The sequence below is a fragment of the Stegostoma tigrinum genome, chromosome 30 (genome assembly GCF_030684315.1).
Source record: "Stegostoma tigrinum isolate sSteTig4 chromosome 30, sSteTig4.hap1, whole genome shotgun sequence".
NCBI lineage: Eukaryota > Metazoa > Chordata > Chondrichthyes > Orectolobiformes > Stegostomatidae > Stegostoma > Stegostoma tigrinum.
This window is the reverse complement of record NC_081383.1, coordinates 27654866-27680165: the sequence shown is the minus strand read 5'-3', so window position 1 is coordinate 27680165 and position 25300 is coordinate 27654866. Positions and strand designations below refer to the sequence as shown.

The following is a 25300-nucleotide window of genomic DNA, read 5'->3' as shown; positions in this document are numbered from 1 at the left end:
CGTCTATACCCAAGAATCTCATGGATCTTTCTGTCATCTCCAAATTTGATTATTCCAATGTTTTACCAGGCAGCTGCTTTCCTCCATTAGACATAAACTCAGATTATTCTCAATTTTGCTACCATATTTCATTTCACCAAGATCTGCTTACCAATAACCCCATTGTTGCTAACTTTGTTTAATGTTTCTCCATTGCCTCAAATTTTAAATTTGCATTTTTGCAGTCAACCTCCCTCAAAGATTTATCCTTTCTTACCTCACTAGCTTTTCTATTCCCCCTACAAATGTATGAGAATTTTCTTTCTGTATTATAACCCCGAATCTCTGGGTATTCCTCTCCACTTCCCTTGCCTCTTTTAAGATGCTCCTTAGTATTCATCACTGACTAGTCACAGTCAATCCTCCTGGTATTTCTTGCTTTGATTTAATTTTTTGTCTGATCATACTCCATTTGATGTTCTAGGAATGTTTGACTTTAGCAAATATTTTATATACATGCATATTGTTTTTGTTATTCCTGATGGCTATGTAGCACTTGTGGAAATCATGTAATGGCAACATCAGAATTGGCTACAATCCTTCTGCTAATTGAAAACTCATTGACATTTACTGTGTTGAGTTACATAAAGGAAAAGGTATCATAGGGCATCAGATGACACAAGAATTGTGCCCCAGTGAGTGCCTGAGATCTTTATGACTGGATAACAGTGAAGAAACTGGAATGCATACTGAGTATGTGTAGAATTATTATTATTAGTTAACATTTATTTTATTTATGTGGTTTAGGTTTTATTACTTATGCTGCTCAAAAAGATTTTGTTTAGTGAAGCTGGAATGACTTTTTTTGTTACCATGTAAAAATGTAGAACTGTATAATTCATATGGATACATGTTCGCCTAACAAAGAACAAAGCACTTCAAGAGCTAGTGATTTCAAATAAACCTGTTGGACTATAACTTGGTGTTGTGGGACTTCTGAATTTGTCCACCCTGGTCCAACCACTGACACCTCCACATCAGAAAAATAATCCTTGTTGCAGTCTTAAGTGGTTTTCTTCTTTTTGTTTTTTTTTTGTTTATGCCCCTTTATAAAATGGACACTTTTGTTGCATGTAATTGGTTTGATGCTACTGGGGCAACCAGTGTCCAATTGTTCCAAACGCAAAAGCTGAATGGTATCCCAAATTATCAACTTTCCTTGTCTGACGAGTACAACTACTTGGAATTGCGGTGGGTATAGGTTCAAGCTGACTTTCAGAAAAGAATGGATAGTTTTCTGGAAGATTTTATACAGGTGGAAAAGGTGGGAAGTCAGAGGAAGGGACTCAAAATGTTTTCTCCGTAGCCGTAACTATTTTAGCCAATCAAGGCGTGGCACGGATTCTCTCCGAAGTTCAGCAGAGAGATCGCCGAGAGGCATTGTGGGAGTTTAGGATTAGTAATCAAGATGGCAGCCTACATACGACTTGCCTCCATATCTCGCTGGTTGAATAGAGGCACACCAGGGTATCGACTATTCGATGTGGTGACGAACTTTGCTCCAGCCGGGCGTAACAGTGAGACCAGTGTTGTTTTCTCAATAAAGCGGTACCGTTCGGTAGCTTTTGAGGGATTGCGGAGCTGCGGCCGGTGCAGAACGGTAACCAGGGTAGCAGGATCAGCATGCTGCAATGGCAAGAAATCCGGGCTCCTTTCGCAATCTAATCCCCGATTGCAGCAAACCTGCAGCTTCCAGGACTTCAGTGAAAAGAGCAGTGGTGGTTCGGTTAATTCGGGGGATGACGGCGTGGAAGACGGGACCGGGGATGGTGGAGGTGGGGAAGGGGCTGCGGGTATGCCCCCTTCCATGACTGCGCTCTCCCCTATGATCGTGCCGGATGTTTTTCCCAATGTCCCCTTGATCGCCGTCACTAGGAACCCCGTGTTCCCCAGATTTATTAAAATAATTGAGGTAGGAATTCTGGAGAACGTTTTTGAGAATGTGACAGTCGTTGATGGATGGGAAACGTTGCGCGAATGGGAACTTTAAATGCAAAATATTTGGATGAGTGGATTTAAACGGGAAAATGTATAGTTATTACGTTCCAAACTATTTTATATTACCCAAGGTAGTTTTCATTTGCAAATTTGAGACTTAAGGACAACTTTTAATTTGATTATTTTAGAGTACGAATTTCAATATCATACGTTAAAGACGCGTTTAACCACTTACTGTAGCAAAGTTACCTTACACTTGCCTCCAAATTGGTAAGCCCAAACGCAGGCCGGGAGACTGCTATGCGCAACACTCCCCTCTGTCTTCTGACCTGTTGCTGTCTTGGTTACAATTCTATTTCAGGCCTGGTGCAGTACTCCAGCAAGGTGGGGGGGGGGGGGGGGGAATCACCTTCTTTGGCGCGTTACAGCCTTCAGGAATCAACGTGGCGCTGAGTAATTTCTGTCCTCCGTTTTTGATTTCACTCACTCCCAGGGTCGTTTGTTTGGGTTTGTGCTCAGCAAAGCTAATCCATTTTTGACTGCTCATACCTGCCATTTGGACCTATTTTCATCGATATGCCTCCTGTACTACTTCAAAAGTACCTTTATCGTTTACTTTGTTCACCCCCATCTGCTCCACCCCTCCACTTTGTTAGCAACGTAAAACCATAATCTTCCAACTTTGTTCAGTTCTGAAGAAGAATAACATCAGACTCGCAACTTTGTATCTCTCCACAGACGCTACTAGACTTAGTGTTTCTCTGGCACTTTTCTTATTTGAAATTCTCTATGCTTTACAGACTAAGAAAAGTCTCATGAGACACAAAATAGACTTGATTATAAGCATTGTGATATTGCATATTGGAGTAATTGGGAGTTGATCAGAAATGATTTGATATATCACTCGTTACAGATGCAAATATATTTTGGTAGAAAACTACACTACATGGTTAAAAATGGTCTGTGGTAATCCACAATTCAAAAGCAGCAGTAAAATCCTTGAGGGCCGCTGACTTTCCACTTTGGATAGATGACTCATCCAGTACTTTTTGTATTTGGTGCTGTTTGTCAGATAGCTAGAAGAGGACAGCCAGTCTGGTTGCATAAACAATGGAAAAGTCCTGTTTGCTGATTAATACCCTTTTACTGGAACTTGAGACTACAAGTGAGTTATGGTCAACCTTGTGAATAAATGGATTTTAAGATCAGATAAAATATCTTGTTCTAAAAACATTTCTTTCTCATCTAAAATCAACAATCCTCCATGGCTCTTCCTCTATTCCCTCTTCAAAAATAGAATACCAACCAAGCATGAGGAGTTAATTGTGTTTTCCATTTAAAAGCAAGACAATAAAATTGAGGGAAAAAAAATTAAAATTGATTAGAACTTAATAGTGAATCTCTTAAGTATACCATAGCTTAGAATACTAAATAAAAACTGAAAGAACTGTGGCTGCCATAAATCAGAAACAAAAACAAAAATTGCTGGAAAAATGCAGCAGGTCTGTCAGCACCTGTGAAGAGAAATTACAGTTAACATTTCAGGTCCTGTGACTCTTTCTGAGAAGCTTCACAGCAATTTCTGTTTTTGATGGCTTAGAATACCTTGTATAACATTCACAGTAGTTCTGCAGATAAATGCCTAACTTTTTGTAGTACTCAGTTATGCAAACTAGATAGGTACTGGGTTTCATCTCTGCTGAATTAATTGCTTTCACCATTCCACAGTTAAGTGTGATCTTACTCACTTTCTGAATGTGGCGAGGACAGATTATGATGCGTACTGTGGGGGAATAGCTTTCTAACTTGGGTGATGTGAAGATCTGCTAATTGGAATTACTTGAAAGTGCTGAGCACTCAGATATCCATCCCACAACATGTATTCCATGTGTGCATGCACACAAGTACATCCTCCATAAACAGTGGTGAATAATCTTTTAAGACTGAATGAGAAAAGCATGTTGGTATTCTGCTTTGGTGTTAAATTTCACATCTCAGATACTAAAAGTTTAATGCAAGAATGGTGACTGCACAAATGTGAATATTTTTCCCTTTGTATAGGTAAAGAACAAAAAGTTAATGGAACTCCTTCGAAGAAAAGTGCGTTTGGCTCAACCATATGCCGGAGTATTTCTTAAAAAAGATGACAGGTAAGCAATATTTAAGATTTTAGTGGTTTGTACTAACATCTAACATTCTGCATAGATGCAACATGGCACATCACAGGGTTGTAGAATGTGTATCAGCGAAGCATCAGTGTATAATGTAAGTTATGCTTAAAGAATAGTCAGAATGTACAAACAATGAAACTTGTAGCGATATTGGGAAAAGAATAGAGGACTGGACTAAATTAGCTCTTCCATAGAGTTGGTATAATCATGGCCTATCTCTGTGCTTATGATTCCAAGATTCCTAGAAAGGCCTAAGAGAAAATAAATCATGTCCAACAATAGAGGACAATAAACATCTGCACTTAGCAGGTAAGTATGCTTAATCTTGAGTGATGTCATAAGTTGGTTGGCCTAAGAATAGATATTTTAACTGATCATGACCATTTAAATCTAGCTTGTGCAAAGACGTCTATGTCTTTAACTTAAATGAACAGACATTTCCTGTTCTATTATTTTCTATTTAAATGTGGCTGTAGCAGCTCTTGCATACTGAATATTAGAATAGATATTATAAATGGCAGTTTTTCATTTATTGTGATTTCTGCCTTGGCTCCCTGAAAGGCCCAGTAACCAATGAGTTTAAAGAACCCATATCTTGTCCTGGTGCTGAGTTGCAGTAACTGACTTAATTGAGATTAGGGAATAAATTGTAGGTTTTCATTCCTGATCTTCATAGTGAATCTTGTTAGAAATTTCACCATCTATAGGTTAGGGACACGATTGAAATTGGTTTGATACCAACCAGGCCTTTCCTTTCCTCCAATTCCCTAACCTCTGCAGGAGTCATTGAAAATTTGTTAACACTTACTGTCCAGCTTGCATGTTGACCATCAACCATTAACTAAGAAGCAAGTTTGGTTCTGCAGTATTTCTTGAGGGCGATAGATAAAGTTCTCCTCTACACGACTAGTTTACTGAGATCACAGCTGGAAAACAACCGAAAAGCTAATTCAAGAAAGGAAGGTAGAAAATTATAAAAGTGAAGTAAAATGTTGAGGCATAGTAATACCGTCCCTAACATTGGACCTGGAGGCCTGGGTTCAAGTCCAACCTCTTCCAGAGATGTGTAATAATATCCAATAGGTTGTTAAGAAAAATAGGGAAGTATGACTACTTCAGTTTCACTTAAGTCAGACTGCACCTCTTAGATTAAACTGACTTGCAGTCAGTATTAATTGAAGAGAAGGTAACTTCTAAAAATGGGATGCATCCAATGATTTGTTTTGAAACCACCTTGACGTTCTGCTGCCTTTTGGTCTGCAAGTATAGAACAAAGCAAAGAAATACAAAGTTATCTTTTTCTCTGTAAACTCACAGCAATGAATCTGATGCAGTTGAAAGCTTGAATGAAATTTACCGGATAGGAACATTTGTCCAGATCCACGAGATGCAAGATTTAGGAGACAGATTGCGCATGATTGTAATGGGACACAGAAGGTAAGTTAGACATCGGATTGCGTTACTTGATTTCCAACTCTACAATAAACTGAGTTTACTTTTACAATTCCGTTGTAATGTCATATTGTAAACAGATTAAGAAGTATGAATTGTCAACGTGGAAAAATTATAAAAATTAAAATACTAGTTAAATACAATTACATTAATTAGGTCCCAATCAATAATAATTGCAGTGTTAGTTGTATCCTATGTCCAACCAGTTTTGCTCAGTAGTTCATGCGGAGGAGTAAGGAAAAGGAGTATTAGTGTAAATTGCATTATGGTCTCCAAATAGAAGAATATAATGCAGGAAGTCCATGTTTAACGATAGTAAGAACTGCCGATACTGGAGTCTGAGATAACACAGTGGGGAGCTGGAGGAACACAGCAGGCCGGGCAGCATCAGAGGAGCAGGCAAGCTGACATTTCGGGTTGAGACCGTTCTTCAGAAATTCTGATGAAGGGTCTCGACCAGAAACATCGGCTTTCCTGCTCTCCTGATGCTGCTTGGCCTGCTTTGTTCCTCCAGCTCCCCACTGTGTTAATCCATGTTTAAAGTCGCTTTTAGCACTGTTTTCCTTCAACACCACTATGTTTTTGGGACTGGAAACCTCTGTGCATTGCTAGTACTATAGGATCTTACTTGACCAAATTGGCACAATTTTGTAGCAACCACCTGCCATTTCAAACTTGATGTCAGTCCAAGTCATGTGATTTGCACACTGTCTCCATGCCATTGTGTTGTTTGAGGCCACAGGACCTACCTGGACACATTGATTTTGGACCACAGGCCACTAACTGCTGCTGAGCTCAACAGAAATATCCAGCTGCTATTGCCAAGCTTAGCTGCTTCTCATACTTCTCTAATCCTGTCACTTCCCTCTCCTCTCCTTCTATACATACCCACACCCCTCCATTATTCTGTCTGTCGCATCCTTCTCTTAGATCATCCTCTTTGCCATGTACCTCTTCCCATTCTCCTTTCTGCCTTCCTCCTATCTTCCCCTCTTGAAACCTTAACTTTAAAACTGTTTAATAAAATCTTGAATTCTTAATTTCTTCCCTTGATGCTTTTGCTATTTTGTCTGTTTCACTTGCAAGCTCACATTTTTTTTGGAATATTTTCCCAGTCATATTGAATTTTTAAGGAAGAAGATGCATTTATGTAGCTACACCCACAGAATATCCCAAAACATTTTAAAGTCAAAAAGTACTGTTGAAATATTGAAAATGAGACTTGAATCCACAACCATGAGACACTGAGGTGTGGGTATTGTCATTGAAACAAGGCTACAGCTTTTAAATTTTTTTTGTCTTTTATTAGACTAAGTAATGGATCCAAGATTTCTTTTTATTTAATTCCCTAGAATCCAATTAAACAGACAGTTGGAAGTAAACAGTGATGAAATGGTTCCTTCAGAATTTGAGCAAAATAAAGATAAAACACAGGGGGAACAGAAACATCAAAGAACTGACGAAGCAGGTAGCCAATCCTCAACCGTGGATACAAACGTAGAGTCGCTTGTTGCTCCATTGGGTGAACTGTTAATGGTAGAAGTGGAAAATGTAGTCCATGAAGACTTTCAAGTCACAGAAGAGGTTAAGGTAAGTTGTAAAAGTGATTTTTGTGAGACCCACTTCTTCCCAAAATCAGTTTATTTTAATTTAGTACACATTCCTATTTCCATGCTTTTATTTTTTTTCTTCATCATATAGAGCAAATAAAGATCTTGGCGTAAGGAAATTTACACTCTTCCTAGTGTTTCTAAAGTAGTGATGTCTTCTGAGTTGATAGTAACAAGCAGCCTCCAGAATTGTGGACAAATTGTGAAGGCTGCTATTGGGAGGATTTTAGTGAAATCGTGTGATTAGCTATTGTAGGTATCAGAGTCCAGATTTATTGTGTGCTTACTTTCTACCTACAAAGCACTGATTGCAGGAACTCTGATTTGACCTGCCTTTCCCTTACTAACCCTGAGGCACTGCAGACAGGTGTAGGTGTGTGATTGTCTGTGGCTGGGACTTTCTTCCTCTGTGCTTCCAGGCTATGCTGGCCCCACATGTTATTAAACTATAAATGTGAAATAGCTTGTTGTCTGTGTTTTAAAATATTAAATATAAACTTCCTGAAACGTGGAATGGTTGAATAGTGTCTGCCTTTTCTTGACAGGCACTTACAGCAGAAATTGTGAAAACAATACGTGACATCATTGCCCTTAATCCACTTTATAGGTAAGTGTTGGAACATTTTATGCTTTTTTTAAACAGTTTTTAAAATCACTCAATTTCTTCCTGTGCATGCCATTTTGGGAGGTATTTTTATAAATGACAGACTAAATGAAGTTCAAGTTTCAGGACTCCTCTATCACTTCAGAAAGTGGAGTTAAATTGAGAAGCAGTAATTAGATTATAAATCTAGGCTTTAAATCTGGCAGTTTGCAGGGAGAAGAAATGGAGACTGAGGGAGTTGAGATCTTCAGCAAATTAAGGTCTTTGCAGAGAATGAATCAGAATTAAGGCAGAAAGTACAGAGGAATAATGACTTTCAAAAAGTGAAACCCTGACCATGGGGTCTAGGCCTGAAACATCAGCTTTTGTGCTCCTGAGATGCTGCTTGGCCTGCTGTGTTCATCCACCTGCACATTTTGTTACCCTGATCATTGGGAGCTGGTCAGAACATGATTTTCCTTTTATACATAATTGACTGCTGTTTTTAGCAACTTGAGTCAGCTACATTTTGAAAGGTGTTAGCTATGTTGTATTTGGTTTCCATCAGATGATGCATTAATGCCAACTGCTTACAGCAACTGATGACCAAAATGTGCAAGAATTGTTTTCTTTTGAAATTGAGTTTTGACAACAAAATTATGTAATAACTTCAATCGGTGCTATCAACAAGTACAACAGGCCAGATATTGCAGTAGTAATGACAGCAAAACTATCTGTTATGCTGTCGCTGATTCCGTACTAGTTGCGCACTATTGAAGTGCCCACAGATTACAATCATTAGAAAATTGATGAGCTGTAATAGCACTGGTATTAATTGTTTCTTGTTGATTGAGAAATAACTTTTTAATTGAAACTCAGTTCTTAATTACGACTGAAAAACCTTGCTGGGGCCTGGAAAATCATTTTGACATTTGTGACTGCCAAATTTCTCAATATGGTAAAAATAGATGCGCATTATTTTTGAGGTTTGATATTTAAACTTCTAACTTGTCCCGTATATTTGTCACAATCATTTAGTTCACACAGTAAAATTTAATTTAGAATTTAAGGAAAATGGTTATACTTCCTGGATTGTTCTATTTGGTAATATGCCAAGGTGATTGGCACCTAGCTCCACTTAATGGCAGCACTGTGCGCTTGGATGTGCTCAGTTTTTAGTGCCAGATTCAAACCAATGTTGAGAAAGAGCAAATCAATGCCATGATGATCACTGAATATTCTATGGCTGCCTTCATTGAAGTTGGCAAAGAGTGCTGTTTTTCCCCACTGACTGCAATACTTTGGTTATTTAGTTGGGAGATAAGGTAAATAGAACCATTGGATGCTGTCTTACCATAATTGGAAGCTGTTCTTTGAGTCATTGTATGTTGTTAGATACAGGCATTGTCATGACTGTTCACATCAATAACAGTTATTACAGAGTGATACAGCATGGAAACAGACCCTTCGGTCCAGGTAGTCCATGCCAGTCATAATCCCAAACTAAACTAGTCCCATCTGCCTATGCTTGGTCCATATCCCTACAAATATTTCCTACTCATGTTCCCTAAATGTCTTCTAAACATTATAACTGTATCTCCTTCTACCACTTCCTCAGGAAGTTCATTCCGTGCTCTAACTACCCTCTGTGTTTAAAAAATAAATGCACCATGTCTTTTGAAGTCTTTCTCCTCTTAACTTAAAAATATGCCCCCAATCTTGAAATCCCCCACTCTAGGGAAAAGATACCTGTCATTCATCTTATCTTATACCCCTTGTGACCTTGTAAACCTCAATAAGGTCACTCATCAACCTCCGAATCTACAATGATAAAGGTCCTATCCTTTCCTTGTAACTCAAAACCTGTTATTCCTGGCAACTTCCTGGTAAATCTCTTTTGAACCCTCTCCAACTTGATTATATCCTTCTTAGACAGAGTTACCAGAACTGGGCACAGTCCTCCAGAAAAGGCCTCAGCAATGTCCTTTAATATAAACCTTAATACTGGAGCTGGGATGTTATATTCAAAAATCTGAGCAATGAAGGCAAGCATGCTAAACATCTTTTCTTAACCATCCTATTTATACGTCATGCAAACTTCCAAAGAATTATGTACCTGGACCCCTAGGTCTCCTTGTTTGTTTTGCCAAAATGCAATATCTTAGATATATCCAAAATAAATTCCATCTGCCACTCCAGCCCGTTGACCCAAATGATCAAGATTTCTTTGTAATCTTAGATGAACATCTTCACTGTCCACTGTACCACCAGTCTTGGTGTCATCTATAAACTTACCATGTCTTCTATATTCTCATTTAAATTATTTTATATAAATGACAAACAAAAGTGGACACAGCACCGATCCAAGTGGCACACTGCTACTCACAGGCCTCCAGTCACAAAAATAGCCCTCAACCATCACACTGTCTCCTGCTGTTAGGCTAATTTTGCATCCAATTTGTAAGTTCACCCTGAAGCCCATGTGACCTAACTTTAATTAGTCTACTGTGTGGAATCTTGTTAAAGTCTACCGCTCTGCACGCATCAATCTTCTTAGATACTTCCTCAAAAAAAAGCTCCGTAAGGTTTGTGAGCCGTTGTTCAGCTGCAAAATGCACACACTCCTCCAGAATTTTGATCAGCTTGTCTAGTTCAAGGTCACTTTTTGCGTGAAAGTAACTGTTGCTTTATACATTTTGTTTCAGAGAGTCAGTGCTTCAGATGATGCAAGCAGGACAGAGAGTGGTGGATAACCCAATTTATTTGAGTGACATGGGAGCGGCACTTACGGGCGCAGAATCACATGAGCTACAGGAAGTGCTGGAGGAGACCAACGTAAGATGTCTGTTCAAATAGAAAAGGCCATTACAGGTTTCCCATTTTCCCCATTATTTTGTTGCTGTGAATAAGGTGTTAATAATTTAATTGAGCACAATGCAGCTCTGCTGCTATCAGTGCTTTTGAGACATGCGTAGTAACAAAGTGGAAATGAATTTCAGTTCTTCAGAACACCTAAAGTCTTATGTTATCTTACTTTTATACACACACACGACGTGCACACCATTCCCTACATGTCCTGCAAACGTTATGATGGGCCATCTTCTTGGACCACTGTAATGGTTTGTTGAAATGAAGCGTGTTGTCCCATTTCTCGTGTGGAAGTTCTACACTCTAAAAATGGCATATGTCCTTTCCTAGGGGTTATTTATGAATCAATTGCCTTTTAATCCAAGGCAAATCACTTATTTGCGGTAAAGAGTAACATTGAAGGAGACCTTGAACCTATGATCAAGTTGTCAATGAGGCTCAGTTCTCATGAAACACGCTAACATGTTGAAGTATGAAGTAAGAACTATTAATAAACTTTTCCATTTAAAAAGGTAATACAGTTATCATGTTTATGACCAGGGAAAGGCTTTGAAGTGGACAGTATAATTGAGAGCAATATGTACATTCCCAGAGGGAGAAAGTGATTAGGAAATGTGAGAAAATAGACTGATTTTTCTTAGCCACTTAGCTTAAATTTAAAGAAGCATGGCCTGTAAGACACACCATCAAGATATAACAGAATCAGGTGCTCAAGTAAATTAACTAATATTTTGATGACACACTGCTTGGGTTCAGCAATCTATTAGGACTTGAGCAGTTTTGTAGTTCTTGAAAAGGGTGTTCACCTTGGAGATCATGCAGTGTCCTTGTCTGCACCACCAGCACATACAATGACTTGAATAGAACAATATGTCGTGATGGAGGTAAATATAGGGGAGACGTCAGAGGTAAGTTCTTTACTCTGAGTGGTAGGAGCGTGGATAGGGTAGTGGAGTTGGCCTCATGTGGGGCACTTAAGCGGCTATTAGATAGTTATATGGATGATAGTATAAGGTAGGGGTGGAGGTTATATAGACCTTTAAGTTTAGGGTAAAAGTTTGGCACAACATCATGGGCCAAAGGGCCTGTACTGTGCTGTACTGTTCTATGTTCTATGAAGCTGTGAGATTTGATGTATCTATTTTTAATATTGTTTACTGAAAGCTTAGATTCTTGGAATTCTATATTCACTGTGAGTATTGGGATTAATAATAAGCTTTAAAAACTGCAAGACTTAATTTGAGGTAAAAGGGAGTTGCTCAGACTTACTAGGGAACTGACCAGAGGATTTTGTGGGAGGACTTTCCAGGTCCAACTTTCATTTTTAGCTTGTGCTGGAAAGTCGTTTGGAAGAAAAGCATGTATCAAACTCAGAGCTGAGAAGCTTTCCAATTAAGTAGCGGACAAAGCAGTGTTCCCCAAAAAATGAAATTACTTTCAGATAAGTTATTATTTCATCTCAGACTGAAGTGTTGGGCTGCAGTGAATGGAAAAGAAGTGAAGTTTATTAATATTTTTAAAATAGAAAAGGAATTGAAACTGTGTCAGGTGTAGTATAACATTTGAAGGATACTAAGCCAGGAGCATCATAATGTTTGAGTTATTTCGTTCCAGTTAGATTTGAAATAAATTTTCTCAACGTATTAAATAGAAGATACACTTTCTCTCTTTCTTTCTAAATGAATCACACCAGGCCTTGTTAGAAGTACAACACTAAATGATGATATTAGAAGTACAACAATGTTTGTAAGGTTGTACAAGTTGTTCTGATTGTGATTCACGGCTGCTGTTTTCTGTTTAATCTACAGAGAGTGCATGGGTTGTTTCTACTGTGTTAAAAATCTTTGGTTCTGTGTTATAAGGTTATAAACTGGGTTCTTGATCATTTCTGTTGGTAATCGTTATTGCTCATACTGTTAAAACAAAGACTGCTTACATTTTACTAAGAGTTTATTCTGATAAGGCCGCAAGATTTAGGAGCAGAAGTAGGCCATTCGGTCCACTGAATCTACTCGCCATTCATCATATTGTTTAAAAATCTGTCGCTGCACTAAATATACTTAATGACCCAAGCTTGACACCCCTCTGCACTAAAGAATTCCCTGGCTTCAGTACCCTCTCATAGAAAAAATTCCTCTTCTTTGCCTTAAACTCAGATGTCACATTTGTGTCTTCTGGCCCTAGACTCCCACAAAGGGAAAGAACCTTTCTGCATCTGCCCTGTCAAGTCCCCTAAGAATCTTGAATGTTTCAATGAGGTCACTTTTCACTCTTCCCAGTGAATACAGGTCCAATCTATTGGACCCTCCTCATAAGACAGTCCCTCCATACCTGGTATCAAAAATAAAACAATAATTACGATCTATATTTTCTATATATTTCTATATGTTGACGATCTGACTTGTTGAGTACTAAAATCAGCTAGGCATTATCTCATCGCAATTGAGCCATTGATTATAATATATTAAATTTATGAGCAAAGATTTTTAAAAAATAGGGGGACTTAAATGCTAGAATGCTTTTGATATAGAGTGGGTTATACAAATGAGCTTTTCTTTGCATCAACTCCCACAACTGAAAGGGACATGATTTTAAAAAACTTCCCAAAAGTTGGAATAGAATTTTATTTCTAAATTTTGAACAGATTATACAAAATACTAAAGATTAAAGAAGGTAAGTGGTTGGTTGGTGTACTACAGTAGATGCATACATGCTGGAAACAGGAATAGGAGGATTAGATGACAGCATGGAAAGATGTACTTAGAGAGGGAGAAAGTTTTGTTTTTGGGCTCCTCTGATATATTCCACTCCCCTTGTTCCTTTCCTTCATTACTTGTTCAGATGGAATTTACTGATATATCTAGGGCAGCACGGTAGCTCCGTGGTTAGCACTGCAGCCTCAGCGCCAGGGACTCGGGTTCGATTCCAGCCTTGGGTAACTGTCTGTGTGGAGTTTGCACATTCTCCCCGTGTCCGCGTGGGTTTCCTCCGGGTGCTCCGGTTTCCTCCCACAGTCCAAAGATATGCAGGCTAGGTGGATCGGCCATGCTAAATTGCCCATAGTGTTCAGGGGTGTGTGGGTTATAAGGGGATGGGTCTCGGTGGGATGCTCCAAGGAGGGGTGTGGACTTGTTGGGCTGAAGGGCCTGTTTCCACACTATAGGAAACCTAATCTTATCTAATCTGTTCCTTCTACCCAAAAATGAGCTTAAATTCCACTACCTGTTCACTAGCCTCCACAACAACATCTACCGTAATTCCACTTATTTCAGGTAATCTTACTTTCTTCCCTACGTTGAAGAAAATAACAATTGCCCTGTCCTATTTCATGACATAGTTAGAATTGTCTTTCCACGCTTTCTAAAAGTAAACCCTTCTCCATCTTAGTTTCAGAACAAAGATTGTAGCTCACTCACTGGCTTTAAAAGCTTCCCTCACTGCTCATCTGTCTCCTTGCCTGTTTTGTGCTCTGCAATGCTGACTGCATCCCTGATAATTGTCCAATAAACTTGTCAGTAAAACTACTTTCACTTTCTATCCTCCACTCTGTAACTGTCTCACTGAAATATTAAAACAGCTTCTGTTTATTCTTTTCATCCAAACCCATCATAATTTTACCTGCCTATTGAAGGAGAACAACCCATGGTTCTCCAGTCTAGCCACATAATGGTGATTCATCATCCTTGGGAATGTTCTAATAAAAGTTTGATTGTATCCTCTGCAGCCTTACCATCCTCTACTTCTCATACCTTTTTAATTTATTCAATTGATCTGTTTAACATCATACGTCTTTTCTTCACTTTCTTCCTCCTCCACAAACGTGCAGTTCCTCATTGCCCCATAACTTGCTCATCTTCAAATCTCTCCATGTCCGGGGAGGCAACGGCCTAGTGGTATTATTGCTGGAATGTTAATCCAGAGACCCAGCTAATGTTCCAGGTTTGAATCCAGCCATAGCAGATGGTGGAATTTGAATTCAGTAAATACCTGACGAGTCTAATGATGAAACTATTGTCACTTGATGGACAAATTAATCTAGCTCCCCCATATCCTTCAGGGAAGGAAACTGCTATCCTTGCCTGATCTGGCCTATATATGACTCCAGGCCTACAGCAATATGATTGACTCTAAGCTTCCCTCTGGGCAATTGGAGATGGGCAATAAATGCTGGCCTAACCAGTGATGCCCTCATTCCATGAATGAATTTTTTTATAGATGTTGTTTCCATTATCTGTCTTTGGAAACCTCCATCACTCTGCTTGCTATTCATTCCTAAACTCTGCAATTTTCCAAGTCCTGTTGACTTTCTTACCATGACTCAGTGCACGTATTTTTTTAATATCTTTTTATCTGTCAACTTCCAAACCCAGCCTCTTTAAGCCTGGTGGAAATATTTTAAGGCAAACTGTGTATCAACTGAATAATCTGCAAATACAGACCTGATGAATTAGTGTTGCAACATTTCATGTTTTATGCCTATGAAACCCAGTGAATGGATGACTTGACCTGGTGTGCTTTCTTCTGTTTTGTTTCTTTAGATTCCAAATCGACTGTACAAGGCACTCTCTCTGTTGAAAAAAGAGTTTGAATTGAGCAAACTGCAGCAGCGTCTTGGACGAGAGGTGATGGCACAATCATTTTATGCTTTTTGTTTTCTTCCCTTGCTTTCTCAAGACCTGATTGATGCTCCTGTTACTGTTCAAAAAGCCTGATCACCTTCCAGATTGTTGCAAACCTGGTCCTTATTTATCTGTGAGAATTGTGGATTACCAAGGGCATCTGGATTGACTTGTATCCATACAGGACATTTTTGTTGTTCCTAACTAGTAAACCTAAAGCCAGTTGTGCCGCTTGTTGTATCTGAATTTGGGTAATTTAGTCCAGCCTGAGATGGAGCACATGTCCTGGTACCACAGAGGGCAGAATACTTACACATGTCAGGGAATTTTTGCGTGGTGCTTCAAGAAAGCTTTGTAACCTTGGATTTTCATTTAAAAACATGGAAGTTTCTGGATGTGAGTTTGTTCGCTGAGCTGGAAGGTTAGTTTTCAGACGTTTCATCACCATTCTAGGTAACATCCTCAGTGAGCCTCCAGTGAAGCGTTGATGTTATGTCTCGCTTTCTGTTTATCTGTTTAGGTTTCCTTGGGTTGGTGATGTCATTTCCTGTTCTTTTTCTCAGGGGATGGTAGATGGGCTCCAAATCAACGTGTTTGTTAATGGAGTTCCGGTTGGAATGCCATGCTTCTAGGAATTCTCGTGTGTGTGTGTCTCTGTTTGGCTTGCCCTAGGATGGATGTGTTGTCCCAATCCCAACACATCCATCCTAGGACAAGCCAAACAGAGACACGCACAAGAATTCCAAGAAGCTTGGCATTCCAACTGGAATGCCATCAACAAATTCGTTGATTTGGAGCCCATCTACCATCCTCTGAGAAAAAGAACAGGAAATGACATCACCAATGCAGGAAATGACATCACCAACCCAAGGAAACCTAAACACAAATAGAAAGCGGGACATAACACCAACACTTCATCGGAGGCTCACTGATGATGTTACCTAGAGTGGTGATGAAACGTCTGAAAACTAACCTTCCAGCACAGCGAGCAAACTCACATCCAGAACCTCGACCTGAGCTACATATCTTCTCAACTCGCTAACATAAGCTTCTGACCAAAGCTCATTTTTAGGATCTATTGTTTAATGTCTTAGTGAAATACAAAGTGGTGTAAAGCTCAATGTATTTGTTCATGATTCTTAGGTAGAAGAGAAAATAAAGCAGACTCATCGTAAGTACTTGCTCCAGGAGCAGCTGAAGATTATTAAGAAAGAACTGGGACTAGAGAAGGAAGATAAAGATGCCATTGAAGAGAAATTTCGAGAGAGGTTAAAGGAGCTGGTTGTTCCAAAGCATGTCATGGAGGTTATTGATGAAGAGCTGAACAAACTCAACTTACTGGATAATCATTCCTCTGAGTTCAAGTGAGAATCCTGTGAAAATTTACAAAACACCACCTTTTTCCAGAATCAGCATCTGATGGTGATTTTCAGGAGGGGAGGAATAGTTTCCTGAGCTCTACAATATCTTTAGAACTTAAACAAAAATTGTAACTTGAAGTTTAAAATTGGCTGATGATAAAGGAAATGGATTGCTATTTTTGTAGAATGGAAATGCAGTTGGGGCGAAAGGGGCAGTTAAATCAATGTCACGATGGGTTAAAATATTAGGAGTGTTCCCATAGCCCCTTTGCATGATGGAAAACATTTAAGCTGGCTGATAAATGCTATGAAAAACATTTTTAAAACATAAAGTTAATATTTATTTTCAATAATATAATATGATAGTATACTAAATGCAGTGAAACATCAGTAATGTTTTAAAGTAGAGTCACAGAATTAAGGTGGTACAGTTGTGCTAATTTAGTATGATCCATAATTTTTAATTTGGGTCTGTTATTTCCCATGGAAATATCTTGATTGCAGTTGAATTTAACAGTATTTTTTGCTAAATACAGCTGTTAAATTACACTGAACTTTGACTGAGCAAACATTTGCATTACTCAATACAAAACAGCCATTATGTAAAATAGACATTCTTGCGCACAACTGCAATTTACGTCATTCAAGGATATTTATATCTTCAAGCTAATTATCCATTCTCAAAGTCGGGATAATCCATTCATTTAAACACTAGAGGAACTAACTGTGCCAATTAGCTAAGACCAAAGCATTACTTAGGGTAGTGTCAAGGATCCGTAATCTCCAGCCGCTTCTTCAATTACATTCTATCCATTCCACAGCCAGAAATATGGATCTTCATTGAATATTAGCGTGATTGATGCCACGTGTAATTCCTTGGACCTGAGAATCTGGACTTGCGTGTGTCAAAATAGACCAGAAATGTTGAAGTGATAGAGATTTCCATAACTCAGAGGATAGATAGTATCCTTTTGCAGTCACTAAATGTATATGTTTTCTGACAGGTACCGGAGCAAGGGATCTCCCATGGTCGGGGTGGTGGGTTGAGGTTATCTAGTTGTCTTCGTTCAAATCAGAACAAGCAACGTAAGTAGGAACAGTTAATGGAAGAGCAGAGGCTAGGACCCAAACTTTAAGAGTAGCATCTCAAGAAGAATAATCTCAAAGTTGTTAAAGCGACATACAAACTGCCATAGAAATGAACGCCAGATTAATAAAGGCCTTGTGGGAAAGCAGGGTACTGTTTATAGGTTACTACAATAGGAACTATGTGACCTGAACTGGGGTGTGGCTGTTTTAAGGGAAAGTGTAAATAGGGGGTGTTACAACAGCTTTGAAGTAATGAGGACCAATTGGAAGGGAATACAAGAAATTAAGTCTATTTTGTCATAAACAGAAAAGGAGGGTAGAAACAAATCAATGAAGTGAGGATTTAGCTGGCCAGGAAATAAATCAGAAATATGGAACAGGTGTGCCAAAATATTGTTTGATTTTTTAAAACAGGAAACGAGCCAGAATAGATAAAGTAAAAGGGGGGAATTTTGGAAAATGGCTACTATAATATTATACAGCTTGTTCTCTTATAATGCGATAGTTGTGAATCGCCATTAAAAATCATGTTACAGGGAAATTGCTATAGGAAATCACTGTTCCTGTACAGCAGAAAGTTTGCATTATCCAAACAGCATTCATCATTCACATTACAGCAAATTTGTGTTAACGAAACGTGAATTATGGCAGAACCACCTGTAAAAGCAAACTGCCGAAGAAACTCAGTAGGTCCAACTTCTGTGGAGAGAGAAACATAGTCAACATTGAGTGCTGTACGGCTGTTCTTTGAAATTGTTTCTAAACAGATATTAAAAGCTATAAAATGACAATTAACATTCCCACTGCACAAACACCAGACAATGACCATTGAATCATACTGACAATCAAACTTCTGCCCCTTGACAGTCAATGGTGTTACTGTCAATGAAGTGGCATCTATCAACATCTGGGGTTTAACATTGACCACAAGCAGAAGTGAATTTAATTTAGATAAATGTGCGGTGCTACATATTGGAAAGGCACATCAGGGCAGGACTTAGACACTTAATGGTGAGGTCCTGGGTAGTTCATAGTTCCTTGAAAGTGGAGTCGCAGGTAGACAGGATAGTGAAGAAGGCCATTTGGAATGTTTGCCTTTATTGGCCACTGCATTGAGTAAAGGGGTTGTGTTGTGGCTGTACAGGACATTGGTTAGGCCCCTTCTGGAATATTGCATTCAGTTCTGGTCTCCCTGCCATAGGAGCAATTTTGTGAAACTTTAGAGGGTGCAGAAAAGATTTGCAGGAATGTTGGCGGGTTGAGCTACAGAGAGAGTCTGAATGGGCTGGGGCTGTTTTTCTTGGACCGTTGGAAGCTGAGAGGCAACCTTACAGAAGTTTATAAAATCGTGAGGAGCGTGGATAGGGTGAATAGTCAACGTCTTTTCCCCAGGGTAGGGGAGTCCAAAAATGGAGGGCGTAGGTTTAAGCTGAGGGGAAAGATTTTAAATGGGACCTAAGTGGGAACTTTTACACGCAGAGGGTGGTGCATGGAAGGAAAGGGCTGCCAGAGGAAGTGATGAAGGCAGGTACAATGACAGCATTTAAGAGGCATCTGGATGGGGTACATGAGTAGGAAGGATTTTGAGGGATACGGATCAAATGTTGGTAAATGGGACTAGATTAATTTTGAATATCTGGTTGGCATGGACAAGTTGTACGCCTCAATGACCTGAATGAACTTAATTAGATTGTAGGTGATTATGTATAGATATTTTGATTAGATTATTATTATTATTAGTGTAATGAAATGCTCCTATTACTTTGTCATTTTTTGCTTTGGCTTAGAGAGACTGGAATTAAACTGTAACACCAGTTAGTCATCTGTTTGCTGAATTCTAACCATCCTTTTTCTTCATATCTTTGTCACTCCTTTTTATTTTGGCTGTTATTTTTGATCTGTTTACAAAAGCTGCTGGCTTGTTTTTCAATTCTGTATCAACATTTTTACTGAGAAACAAAGCTTATTCCTTCCTACGGAGATCAGTTACTACGAATTAGTTGGCAGTGGGCAGGTTAACATTGGATTTACAAGTACATAGTCTGTTGGCACTCTTGTGGCACAGTGGTAGTGCCCCTACTGAGCCAGAAGGCCTGAATTCATGTCCTGTCTGCTTCATAAGTGTATCATAATAGCTCTTAAACAGATTTAAAATAATTAGGTAACAGAACAGACTGTTATTCTTAGTTTAAGCCTAATTGACACTAACTCTGAGCCTCTTATTTAGACTTTCAACTTTTAAAGGGACAGTGTATCCTAAATATCTGTTTGGCAGATTAATAGATTGTGTATTCATTGTATAGAGTAAAACTGTGATAATTAAGCAGCTGAACATCAATTTAGCATGAAATCTGCTCAGTGCTTTCAAACTAATTTTTAGTGTTTGAAGTTTAGATTTTTAATTTATAGACAATGCTGTAATAGTCATTAATTAGTGAGATGCATGATTGTAGCTTCCTTTTGATATTTTTGATGTTGGTTGTAATTTTTGTTTCACCTGGCTTAGTGTAACGCGGAATTACTTGGACTGGCTGACAACAATGCCTTGGGGAAAATGCAGTGAAGAAAATATGGATCTGAAGCGAGCCAACAAGGTGTTGGAGGAGGATCATTATGGCATGGAGGAGGTCAAAAAACGCATCCTGGTATGCTCAATTGTCAGTGCCGTACACATCACAAGGGGTTTGATCTGTGCTCTGATAGTATAAAACTTTTTACCACCAGCGCTGTCCAGCTAGAAGCATGCCAATTTAGATGCAACCTATTTCCCTGCAGTGGGAAAGTTGGATAAATTGTCCCTTGATTTCCATATCGTCTTGAGTTACTGAGGCCAATTAGAGACGCTGCTTGAGTGCCCTGGCTGAGACTGGTCTTAAGTTCAAGCTGTTCTGAAATGTTCTACCCTCATGATGCAGTCAAACCTGAGTCAACAGATTGCACGTTGTATCTGGCTGTATGCTACAGCAGCACGATCTGTTCACAATGACTGCATTAAGTTGCTGTTATGCTGACGAGAAAGTCCGTTTGTATGGTGAGAATTGTTTTCTATACGCTAAAATTTAAACATTTACATCATTGTCTGAGAACTCCAAATGGGTTTAAAAGGTGCTCCTTTTACTTTGCTTAAATTTAGAGGTCAGATGTATCCCAGTGTGGCAACCAGTCCATGTTGATCCAAAACTTTATGATATACAGTACCTAAATAGGCCATTTTGAATTAAACAGTCCTTGACTACATTTATGCTGCATTCAACCAATCTTCCTTTTCAAAATTTACCTGCATAACTCATTACCTTTTCCCTCATGCTTATCGGGCATGCCCTTAATTTGATTTATACTGTTTGCCTCAGCTATTCCCAATAGTTGAGAATTTCGTGTACTCTCTGGTCTTCAGTTAAAGAAATTCCTACTGAATTTAATGATGCTTTATAAAGCGTTTTCATTGTATTGATGATATGACACTTCTGTTAGGTGTGGTAAATCTGTAAGCCTAAATTTGTAATGGCACACCTCTGCCATGTTTCCAGGAATTTATTGCAGTTAGCCAGCTGCGTGGTACAACCCAAGGAAAAATTCTGTGTTTCTATGGTCCACCTGGAGTTGGTAAGACCAGCATTGCTCGATCTATAGCAAGAGCATTAAACAGAGAATATTTCCGCTTCAGTGTTGGAGGAATGACTGATGTCGCAGAAATCAAGGGTCACAGGTATTGTAAATCATCTGCACTTCAGTAATATCATTGCTAAAGTCCTAGTATTTACACCTGATTGTAACTGTAGTAAAAGCTTGCAAATGGCATTCCACATATAGTTGTTAAATTAATATTGGAATAAATGCAGTTCTTGTGTTTTACCTGCAAATTAGGCTTGTAACCATCTATCCGAAGAGTATAGATTTTGTGGTGATCTCTTTTTGCTTCAGTCAGTTTTCAACACAGCTGCATTTTATGGTCCTCATTTACATCAGTCATTGATCAGTAACAGGAATCCTACAGGATGACTTCTTCCCGATCCATTTGTGGCTGTGCAGTACTGTAGTGCAGCTGCATGCTCTTTCACTTGTACTCATTTTCTTTATAAATAGCTGCATAGCATTATTTATTAAACAAGTAGTACTACAGAATTTCTGCAGGTAGCATTAATTGTTAAAACCCTTGCTGCCAATCATGCTCCATTAGGGGTATGGTGACTCTAATGATATATTAGAATATTTGTCATTGTGGTGTTTTCGAGCATAACATTGGGAAGGCTATAAAAACAAACAGAGGATAACGGAGAGAGAAATAAGGAAGGAGAGGATCAAATATTAAGGTAGGCTAGCTAGTAATATTAGAAATGATAGCAAAAGCTTCTTTCAATACATAAACAAACAAGAGGGAAAAGTAGATATTGGGCTGCTCCAAATTGATGCTGGAAGGCTAGTGATGGGAGATAAGTAGCTGAAGAACTTAATAACAGTGGAAGATGTGCGTAGCATCCCAACAATTAAGGACAGTCAGGGGGCAGAGTTGAGTATGGTAGGCATTACAAAAGAGAAAGTGCTGGAAAAGCTAAAAGGGCTAAAACTTTGATAAATCTCCTGGACCCAGTGGGCTACATCCTAGAGTTCTGAGGGAGGTCGCTGAGGAAATAGCGGAGGCTTTGGTCGTGATCTTTCAAAAGTCACTGGAGTCTGGGAAAGTCCCAGATGATCAGAAAATTGCTGTTGTAACCCCCTTGTTTTAGAAAGGATCAAGGCAAAAGGTGGAAAATTATAGGCCGATTTAGCCTAACCTCGGTTGTTGGTAAAATTCTGGAATCCATTGTCAAGGATGAGATTTCTAAATCCTTGACAGTGCAGGGTTGGGTTAGAACAAGTCAGCATAGATTTAGTAAAGGGAGGTCGTGCCTGACAAACCTGTTAAAATTTTTTGAAGAGGTAACAAGTAGGTTAGACCAGGGAAACCCAGTGGAGGTTATCTATCGAGACTTCGAAAAGGCCTTTGATAAGGTGCCTCACAGAAGGCTGCTGAGTAAGGTGAGGGCCCATGGTGTTAGAGGTGAGCTACTGGCTTGGATTGAGGATAGGCAGTCTGACAGAAGGCAGAGAGTTGGGATAAAAGGCTCTTTTTCGGAATGGCAACCGGTGACGAGTGGTGTCCCACAGGGTTCAGTATTGGGGCCGCAGTTGTTCTTTTTATATATTAATGATTTGGATGAAGGGGACTGGGGGCATTCTGGCAAAGTTTGCTGATGATACGAAGGAAGGTGGACAGGCAGGTTGTACTGAGGCGGGGAAGCTGCAGAAAGATTTAGACACTTCAAGGAGAGTGGTCCAGGAAATGGCTGATGAAATTCAACGTGAGCAAATGCGAGGTTTTGCACTTTGGAAAGAAGAATACAGGCATGGACTATTTTCTAAACAGTGAGAAAATTTGTAAAGCAGAAGTACAAAGGGATCTGGGAGTGTTGGTCCAGGATTCTCTAAAATTTAACTTGCAGTTAGAGTCCGTGATTAAGAAAGCGAATGTAGTGTTGTCATGTATCTCAAGAGGGTTGGAATATAAGAGCAGTGTTGTGCTCCTGAGACTTTATAAAGCTCTAGTTAAGCCCCATTTAGAATACTGTGTCCAATTTTGGGCCCCACACCTCAGGAAGGACATACTGGTGCTGGAGCGTGTCCAGCAGAGATTCACACGGATGATCCCTGGAATGGTAGGTTTAACATACAATGAACGGCTAAGGATCCTGGGATTGTATTTGTTAGAGTTTAGAAGATTGAGGAGAGATCTAATAGAAACTTACAAGATAATGTATGGCATAGAAAGGGTGGACGCTGGGAAGTTGTTTCCGTTAGGTGGGGAGACTAGGACCCATGGGCACAGCCTTAGAATTAGAGGGTAAATTTAAAACGGAAATGAGGAGACATTTCTTCAGCCAGAGAGTGGTGGGCCTGTGGAATTCATTGCCACGGAGTGAGGTGGAGGCCTGGACGTTAAATGCTTTCAAGGCAGAGATCGATAAATTCTTGATCTCACAAGGACTCAAGGGCTACGTAGAGAGTGCAGGGAAATGGAGTTGAAATGATCATCAGCCATTTAAATGGTGGAGTGGACTCGATGGGCCGAATGGCCTTACTTCCACTCCTATGTCTTACGGTCTTATGAAGGGATAGACTGTATGTATATAGCACAGTTGCTAAGATGTACTAACTTTATGCTTTTTTTTCCCAAGTGTCTGTACGTATTTGCACAATCTTTAATGGGTTAGTAAACTAAGATGTTAATGCTATGTATTCTGAGGTGCACCAGTTGCCCAGATTGGCATCATAATGAACGTCAGATATTAGAGATAGGAAAAAGCCATTAGTACATTCACTATACGCAACAGATGTGAGAGTTAAAGGAAATAAGATTGCTTTTGGGTGTCTGCTGTCAAATTCAGGATAAAGAGGTTGAACGCAGGATCATGTTTTACATCGAGTTCAGAATCTAACACAGACCTCTTCTGGTATCAGCTGGGAGAATTTTGGCTTCTTAAATTGCTAATCAAAATGAGTTTTTGAGCATTTCAAAACAACATACTCACTCACAGTAAATTACAACAGGTAATACAGTGACCTGCCTCTTGCTGCTATCCCAATTATAATTATCATTGGCTTTTTTAAATGCAACTTTTTTATACTTGATCATTTACACCTCATGAGGCGGCCTTTTTAGCCCATTGAATTAATGCTGGCTCCCTACATTGCAGTGAGTCCTAATTAGCTGCTTGCCCTGCTTGCCCCCGCCCCGTGTTCTTTAATTTTCTTCATGTACCTAGTTTTTTTTGAAATCAAAGATTATTTCCGTATCCACCACCATTGTGGACAGAGTGTTCCAGATCATTTTTACTTTCAGCACGCACTTCATTGAAAACACCACTAGCCTAATCTTGTAATGAAACCTCTTGTTGCCTGGAACCATTCTGCTAAATCTCTGTAGCCTTGATTTTGGCTTGCAACCTAAAGCAATGCACAGTTTTAAAAATGGTGCCATTATGTTTGTATTGCTGCTTTCCGTCTGTTCTGCCAAAATGCATCACTGCATTTTTAGTCTGTTAAGTTCCATAGCCACTTGGTCTGCCCAGTTTGCTAACCTATCAATGACCCATTCACGGCCATTCGTAACAACCAAACTATCTGCTTGTTATTGGCTTATTTCGAATCTTTCGTGTATTTGTTGCCATCAACTGTAGAATGTATATTCGTGATTTACATATAAAGAGTGGTGAACAGTGGCAGCAACCTTCATGTTTTGTTTTTCAAAGGAGAACATATGTTGGAGCTATGCCTGGAAAAGCCATTCAATGCTTGAAGAAAACCAAGACTGAAAATCCATTAGTTCTTATTGATGAGGTAACATTCTCTAAATTATTTGTTAAGAGCAATGGGGGCCTGATTTTTGAGGAGTTTAACAAAAAAGGTGTTAAAACTTCACATTTTGACTGCCATTTCGCATATACAGGTTTAATTTTGCATTGCATTTAATCAGATCATTTATTGATGACTTAAGTGCTGCTTGTCCACTGCTATTTACATTACTCAAAATTTT

The 25300-nt window shown here is 39.2% G+C and overlaps 1 protein-coding gene across 2 annotated transcripts in view; it reads left to right on the top strand.

Moving 5' to 3' along the window:
- The first annotated feature begins 1417 nt into the window (after positions 1–1417).
- Positions 1418–25300, top strand: part of lonp1 (lon peptidase 1, mitochondrial) — a 40644-nt gene continuing 16761 nt past the window's right edge. Inside the window, exons 1-11 of one of the 2 annotated variants that reach the window (XM_048560029.2) lie at positions 1418–1951; positions 4039–4127; positions 5466–5585; positions 6953–7190; positions 7756–7817; positions 10499–10628; positions 15200–15283; positions 16424–16644; positions 20237–20375; positions 21258–21436; positions 25017–25104. In XM_048560029.2, coding sequence (XP_048415986.1) covers positions 1448–1951; positions 4039–4127; positions 5466–5585; positions 6953–7190; positions 7756–7817; positions 10499–10628; positions 15200–15283; positions 16424–16644; positions 20237–20375; positions 21258–21436; positions 25017–25104 — 1854 coding nt within the window. In that variant the 5' untranslated portion in view covers positions 1418–1447. The remainder of the gene's footprint in view (positions 1952–4038; positions 4128–5465; positions 5586–6952; positions 7191–7755; positions 7818–10498; positions 10629–15199; positions 15284–16423; positions 16645–20236; positions 20376–21257; positions 21437–25016; positions 25105–25300) is intronic. The other variant, XM_048560030.2, reaches the window with a different exon arrangement.